At 40.0% G+C, this 8,305-nt stretch overlaps 1 protein-coding gene across 1 annotated transcript; it reads right to left on the bottom strand.

The window, feature by feature from the left end:
- Positions 1–7,090: 7,090 nt before the first annotated feature.
- On the bottom strand, positions 7,091–8,271 carry foxl2l (forkhead box L2-like). Its single transcript, XM_017706400.2, has one exon. The coding sequence runs from the start codon at positions 8,200–8,202 to the stop codon at positions 7,495–7,497; it is 708 nt and encodes a 235-aa protein (XP_017561889.1). The 5' UTR covers positions 8,203–8,271; the 3' UTR covers positions 7,091–7,494.
- Between the last annotated feature and the right edge of the window lie 34 nt (positions 8,272–8,305).

Genomic DNA, 8,305 nt, shown 5'->3' on the forward strand with positions numbered 1-8,305 from the left:
CTGGCTTGACGAAGTTACAGCGTCTCACTTTTTGCCTGAGCCTGACACACTGCCTTATTTCAGACTCTGCTTTACGTTTAAGTCGCTCGTAGTGTTTAAATATATTGTCATTTATTTTCATATTTCATATTTGTAACACACATACATTTTACATACATTTATTTGCTGCTATGGCATCAAGCATGTAGCAGCAGGAGATCCCTTACAGAATCATTTTCAAGAAGGTTCTCTACTGAGACATCCCCCATCAATCTGAAAATCCATTTCACCGTGCAAACAACAATGTAAGCATGAAATTGTTCTATATAGAACTCCTGGTTCTACATTGAAGCATTACCTTTACTAAAGAACCCCTGAAGAACCATCTTGTTTGGGCTGTGTATTATATTTTGTGTGCAAGATCATTACTACTTGAAGTAATTTTAGTTTTATACTGGACACACTCATATTTGCTGTGTGCGCTTCTGCCTCCCTCTGCTCCCAACAGCAGGCCACTGCCAGAGTTCGACCCCACATGGAGAACATGTGGAAAGGTTAGTCATTAACTCATCAGTTTCATGTATCTCACATTTCCTCTGTTTATATGACAAATTGGACAGAAGTGTGTTCCTGTGGGCGAATAAAGGAAGCTCTATTTCTGGACACTGCTGCTTGCATTTTTACGATTATGGGCCCTTAGGGAAGTTGGTCTAGTTCACTTGTCATTCAGAAAAACAACAGCGAACAGTGTTTTTTTTTTAAGCCTGTGGTGAGATTCCAGTAAACTGACTGCTGAAGCAAGCAATGGGTTTCTGAGTTTGCCTAAGATAGCACTGACATCCCCCCACACCACCCCCCACCCCCCACCCCCCGTTCCAGGCACCTCCTCATATAGAAATGTACTTCACGAATGCAGCTTTGTAAGAGAAAACACAAAACTGAGCTCAGATCGGAAATAGTGGTAACCTTTAGGGCCCAAAGTGTGGCCTGTGAAGGCCCACCAGAAAGACCCTAAACTCACCCCACCAAACAAAATTTCTGACAGCATTTCCTGACAGCAGGAGAACTCTTTACATCCTTATTTGCCTTTTAAATTTGTGCTTTTAAGTTCTTTAGTAATAAAGAAGTGTAAAGTTAGTTTAAAAAAGAAAAAGTTCATTAGACTCCCAGCAACCTTTATTTGTGTAATGTTTTGTCTTTTTGGCCTTAAACGCTAGAAACATTGCAGTATGGTTCCCCAAGATGAAACGTTTTGGCTTTAGGGAGACAGGGATGAACAGCAGCATCGAAGTGCATCTGCACAGAATAACGGTAACAGTAAAAGCATTTCTAAGTAGAAAAGAACTTTAATCATTACAACACTGCATATACAGTCATTCGCTGTTTAATTAAGTATTGACTACAGTCATAGGCAAAAGTTTGAACACCCCAGGCAAATATATATACATAAAAAATGCACCATAACTTTTGCAGAGGCCACATTTTACACTTCATTCAGAAAAAGATGTGCAATTTATTTTCAATTAGAAAATCAACAGAAAATGTCACGTGACCAGGGGCGCTTAAACTTTTGCATAAAATTGAATCAGACCCATTTAGTGTTTGTCTCTTTCCAATATAATGAGCTAATAACCAGTTTCTTCTCAGATTTTACACAACACGATTCTTTGTTTTTTTAATCGAACCACTAGAACCACATTTAGGACCTAAAATGCCTCTTCTCTTTTTGATATCACTTACAGCCAATTACAGCACAGTATATCTATTCTTTTTCATTTTAGAGTTGTTTCTGAATATAGAAACACCATCAGCTCAGTTCTGCCTGAGAACACAAGCAATGCTTGTATATGGCTTGACAGATCCAGTTGTGCTTTAACCTCTGCGCACATAAACACAGACAGTACTCTGACAATAGCCATACAGTGCAGACTGCAGACAGAAGACCCCGTCTTTATAGCATGCACCACTGTTGAGCGAGCAACAGCACGCAGCTGGTGAAAACAGGAAGCGTGTGTGCAGAACAGAAACTCCAAGTCAAATAAAGCTCGAGACCCCCTCACCCGCATCCTCCCACCCCCTCACCAGTTACTGCAGGGCAGTGAGGCACACAGCCAAATCAGCACCACACAGAAGTTAGGCTACTCCAAGCAGTGAACACAGTGAGGACAAATATACACTGTCTGACCCTCTGCTTATGCTGATTTAGCTAACTAAATAAAAAACAAGGGTGGGGCTTCGGGAGAAGTGATCATACAGTACATCCTGTACATGATGTGCGAATGTTGGTTTGGAGTTAAAAAGATAAAGCAATGCGAGATCTGCCCACTACCAGAGTGATGTGGCTATGAGAGGAAAGCAGAGTAAACAGGCAGAGTTCACCTAAATGATTATAGAGAGGCAATACATTTTAAAAAACAATAAAAAATTGATTTCTATAGCACTTTTCATGCTGGTGGCAGCCCAGAGAGCTGAACAGTAATACAAGAAATTATAAGTATTAATTGAGAATCACATCAGAAAAAGACACAGATCAAAATAGGGCTAAACTGTGAATAAAAACATGTTTAATTGTTTTTAAAAAATGCTTTTAATGCAAAGAGAGAGAAACTCAGCTTTTAAAAATCACAGTCTTTCTCCATGGCAACAGTTTTAGCACCTCATGTGTCCTTGAGGTTGATCTGTTTTATTCAACAAGCAGCTTTGTGCATTTCAGACTCTTGGAGGGGAACAAAAGAGAGTTTTTGTCAGCTTTGCTTTCCAAGACACTTTGATTCTTTCTGGTGAATGAACAGTTTCTGCTGAGATCATGACTAACCTTTCTGCTACTTTACCCGTCTTCTGTTGCCTCTCAGCCCGAAACCACAGGATTAAGTGGAACCTTTTTATTCAACTATTACAAATACAAGTAGCATGTCTTTGAACATCAACCTGTTTTGGCCTTTTAAGAAACGTCCTCTTCAAAGACGAACTCCACCCATTTTTCTGCACAATTCAATTACTGAGATGTTAACAAACTACAGAGTCGCTTAATGTAAAATGACACGTTACGGAGAAACAGATCATTTCTTCTTGCTTTTCTTTACAGTAGTGATAAGAAACAGGGCTCGTGATGTCTACAATGCAGATATGGATGTTTTATTTACTATTGGAAAAAAGCAGCTACGCTAGTGTTCATGTGCAGTTTTGATAGTGGTGAAAATAAAGTGGTAAATTAAAAAAAAGTTTCTTTGTGTATTTTTTGGCCATACAGCTCCCTGCATCTACCTCTCTACCTTGAAAGGCTCTTAAAAACATGTTTTTTATGTGCCAAAAACCTTAAAACTATTGTAAAACAGCATCTCTGACATCAGTTTATTCCTAACTACTTCCAGCAATAATTTCCTCTATGGAAACTTTTAGGGGCATAAAACTCTTCAGAGGGTGTTGTGAAGATTTCTGACTCTGTGAGTTTCTCTGGAACAACATGTTTCACATCAAACAACTCTGGATGACTTTGTTCAGGTTTCAGGACAAAATTCCGCAGATGTTTTATAAAAATCGCTCAAAGAGTTTCAGATCTTCATCGTTAACAGTCAATTTTTAAACGAGGTCTACCTTCTTCATAGTCGAATGCAATACACTGCCACACCATTTAGAATCAGTTGAACATGGCAGTTCATGCCCCACTGTCACAGCACTGTGCCGTGTTTCCAGTAGATTCTACTTTACTTTTATAAATTAGTTTGTTTTGTACAGCTGTATATTTGAAGTACTAAATAAATAAAACATCTTAATATAACCCTTTCTGGTGTCTAGCTGAGTATTTGAATATACACTGTATACATTAGGCCTATTACTTAATAATGTAACTGCAGTTCCAAACCTTTGAATGGTACTGTGCCCTGAAATGAGCTGAAACATTCATTTGGTTGGTCAAACATAATAAGATGAGTTTGCTACACAAATAGGATATTAAAACCCCCAACAAATGAATGAAACTTTGTTCTCCTCTTTAAAGACTCAACCCTCAGGCACAAGCTTACCCACTTAGAACGCAGTGCCTTTAGGGCACCACTGACTCACAGCATTTCAAGGAAAAGGGAGGCGTAACTAATAAAGCGCCTGCTCAAATGATGCTTTAGCTATATTTGTAAAAGCTCGCTTAAACACTATTTATAAATGCATATTACTTCCAACTAACACCTGACATCTGGTCAAAACCAGGTCACTGAAAGGGGCCAGTCGAGGCTGACTAACAACCAACTGACTCTGATTACAGTGGTGACACAAATGTTGATATTTTACTGTTAAATATGAAAAATAAATCAATAAAAACAACAACAGCTATAGAGTAGATACCCTATAAAGTGTGCAGTGACTGTCTTTTAAGTGTGGAAATCTTATCGCAGCACTTCAGTCATAGAACCTGAAGAGGGTGCTGTTTACCAACTTAAACTGTTTTACAGGCCCTTCTCATACCTAGAAGACAGATACAGCTAAGCTTGAACATAAGATGACATGAAACTGAAGGGAAATGCCAACAGTATTTTTAAAGCTGTCTATAATTCAGTCATTAAAATGTAAACAGAGTGGTTTGAGGTGAAATGTTCTAGAAAAACGTACCAAGTCAGAATTGTTTACAGTGGTGGTGATAGGAACCAGACATCTGACGCCTTTAAAAGCTAACTCACAGAAACTTCTCACAATACATAGTTATGAATATGCTGTCTGAAACTTGGATTTTGCAATAGTTTTGACATATATTGCTTTTTAAACACATTTTAATCATGGTAGAGCGGTCCATGCAAGCCAAAATAGAAACCACACACACAACACATCTTTTCAGATTCATCACTCGTTTACCATTATCAACATTAGGTATCATATAAATCATGATGTGCAGGTTGTCATTTTGGATAGAAAATAAAATGGCTAGATTTGTATTGTTGCCATCGACCCCTGGTTCCCATCAGCACCATTGTAAAGAAATCTTGAGTTCCTCTACAAAGAACCTTTTCACATCAAACCACTCAAACTGAATATGTTTGCATCTCAGCCACCGAATTATGCTGGATATTTTACAGATTTGTGGAATTACCCTCATAACTTCTATATGAAGTAAATGGATTCATTTTCAAAATGAACAGGTTCAGGCAAACATTAGGTCAAACTATTTTATTATAAAATGTAACCTTTTGAAAATACCTTGCAAAATATCTCTGAACAGTGAGCTCAGTGAATGAACTGGAACCTTTCAACTGGAAAAAGTACACAAAGAAGTATGCCTTCTTCAACATTGTTCAAGGTCTGTTAATGCCAAACCAGCCAATTATCCATCAAATTACACATCAGTAAGATATAAAATATATATAAAATAAATAACAATAGAAAAATAACTGGCCTCTTAAACTTTAACATTGATGAGGGAAAAACTGAACTGTCCCGCTACCAGAAAGTGACCTGTCAAAAAACAAGCGTTTCAAATTTTAATTCTAATAAATCTTCTCAGATTCCAGCAAACAGAACAGGCTGACAATGGCCTTCAAATATATCTCTGTTGTCCGAACAAAACCTTGTATCTGCAAAATGGTAACTTTACAGTAGAAGGAAAAAACATACTTTACTTTTAATGTAAGTCAATGGAACCAGACTTTTTTTCAAGTCATTTTGGGCCGTTTCGTTTGGTCCGTTCATCATGAAACTTAAACACAATGTAAAGGGCAACAGGCATTTTCAAATGATGTCAAAAACTGATAAACAACAACAACAACTGAGTAACGAGGTTTTGTCCCAACAGCAGCAATATGCAAGAATTTATGGACGTATCCAACAAGTTATTAAAACAGTTAATGTTCTGAACTTTGTGCAGTGTTTCGGCTCATGTGAACTCACATAAAGCAATTATTTCCAGTGATCAGAGACAGCAGGGTGAGTGAAACTAAGACCAGTGATCGTAAATGACATTCTTCTCCCAGTAGTTAAGTGTTTCTTTTGTAAGGATTCATTCAAAAGCAATGCATCTGTAATAGAAATGATCACATTATCCAGCCCTGGACTAAACATTGACCTTCTACAAAACCGTGTTGCACATCCAAACCTCATTTATTCACTTCTCTGTTGTTAAATCTTGCTCTTTGTTCAGTCATTAAAGGATTACTTGACAAAAGAAGTCAAATAAATAAGTCAAGACATGTTTGGCGCCCAGTGTCTGTAGTAATAGAAGTAATAAAAGCAATACAAGTCAATGGCACTCAAGAAGACTCGAGGTGACACAGACTTCCATTACCTGTTAGCTACGTTAGCATCATAGTGTCACACTGAAGTAGGAAACGGACACCAAACATATCTTGGCTCACCAAGTATGTTCATTTTTGCCATACTATTCCTTTACCTCTTTTTTATTGAACACTTTCCAAATATGCAGCCTAAGTGATAATTGGAAAGGAAAATGTAGTTATATATGTAACACGTCCAAATTCTTTAGTAATAGAAGTGGCTTCAGTTACGTGCTAGCTACATTAACCTCTTAGCATCAGTGCAAAACCGAGGCAAATGTATAGAATTTTTACAAAATTTATACATAATTAAGCGGTTGAAATGTAACCATAATCATTCAGAGTGGTTGGAAATTGAAATGTTTCGTTCTAGAGAAACTGAGTCAGAATAGCTCACAGCGGTGGTGATAGGAACCAGACGTCTGAAGCGTGAAATGCTTCTGAAAGCTCCCTCACAAAAGGCTGTTACACAAAGTGGTTCTGAATGCCCTGCCTAATAATAATTCTCACTTAAGAGAAAGTTTTAGCATAAAACATGTTAATTTATTCATTTTAATCCAATAATGGCGGAGGGACAGATGGAGACAAGGCATTGTAAGGCAAAAATAGTCCCCCAAAAACTTCCTTTTTCAGACTTTCCACTGTTCTACTTCATCAACTTTACTTTACTGTATGTTTACTGGTGGTTTTTTGATGGCAAATAAAATGGCTATATTTATGCTGAAAACAAGGTGACCCCAGGTTCCTATCACCACCACTGTAAAGAAATCAGTCTGTAAGTTTCTCTACAATTAACATTTTACATCAGACCACTCTGAATGACTTTGCTTATGACGTAATGAAGGAAATATGCAAAAAATGTGAAAAAATCAGTGGAATTCCTCTTTAAGACACCAAACATATCTGTTTTTATGGTGGGGGGGGGGTTAATTTTTCGCCATAGGCTACTATTCCTTTAATTATTGTCAGTATTTCCTGAAAATAATACATCTACACTGGTAGTGAACATTTTCCACATCTGCAGCCTAAAAGAAGGAAGATTTGAAAACACATATATACGTTTCCACCTTACTGACCTGCTACAAGTCTGCTGCACATCCAAATCTCATTGACTCGCTTAGTTACTTTCTCACTGTTATTAAATGAGTCCAGTCCTGCAAAACCAATGCAGCACTTCTCACCTCCACAGCTTGAATGGAGGAGCATTACCGACCTGCCGAGTCTGTTAGGCGTCCAAATCTGCTCCTCGATTATTTACTGCCTACTCGAAGGACTGGTCCAGGCTATACTCGTGCTGCAGGTAGGGGGCGCTGTCGGGCAGTGGGGCGCCCTGGTGCCGCTGGTAGTGGCCGTAGGGCGCGTGGAGGGGGTGCAGAGAGTGCATGGGGTAAAAGGGGTAAAGAGGGGATCCAGCGGGGTAATAACAGAGATGGGCATCGGCACGCGCGTGCGGTGGCGTCGGCTGCTGCTGCTGCTGCAGGTCGTAGGGCGTCAGCGCGCACGGCTGTGGCCAGCAGGGCGATGGGGGAGGTCGGGGGCCTCTCCTGACTCTCCTCCTGCGTCTGTAGTTCCCCTCCTCGAACATGTCCTCGAAGGCGGGATCCAGGGTCCAAAAGTTTCCTTTCCTGTCCGCCCCTCCACCTCCACCTTCACGACCACCTCCTCTTCCATCTCGAGGTACCTTTACGAAACACTCGTTGAGGCTCAGGTTGTGGCGGATGCTGTTCTGCCAGCCCTTCTTGTTCTTCTCATAGTACGGGAACCTGGACACGATGAACTGGTAAATGCCGCTGAGGGTCAGTTTTCTCTCCGCGCTCTCGCGGATGGCCATGGCGATCAACGCCACGTACGAGTAAGGAGGTTTCTCAGCCTTGCTGCTGGTCGAGACAGTGTCCAGGGACTCCTCCTGGTCATTTTTGGCCTCCTGCTGGAGGTCCTCAGGGTCACCGTTTCTGCTACACTCCTGCATGATCGCCCCGCCTCAGCTGGACCACCGCACCTCTGGGTGGACGGGCGTGCGTGACTCTCTTCAGTGAAACTCAGGGTGAAGAGGCAGCCGTCCAGGTGTGAGA

Source organism: Pygocentrus nattereri, chromosome 9 (genome assembly GCF_015220715.1).
Source record: "Pygocentrus nattereri isolate fPygNat1 chromosome 9, fPygNat1.pri, whole genome shotgun sequence".
Classification (NCBI taxonomy): Eukaryota; Metazoa; Chordata; class Actinopteri; order Characiformes; family Serrasalmidae; genus Pygocentrus; species Pygocentrus nattereri.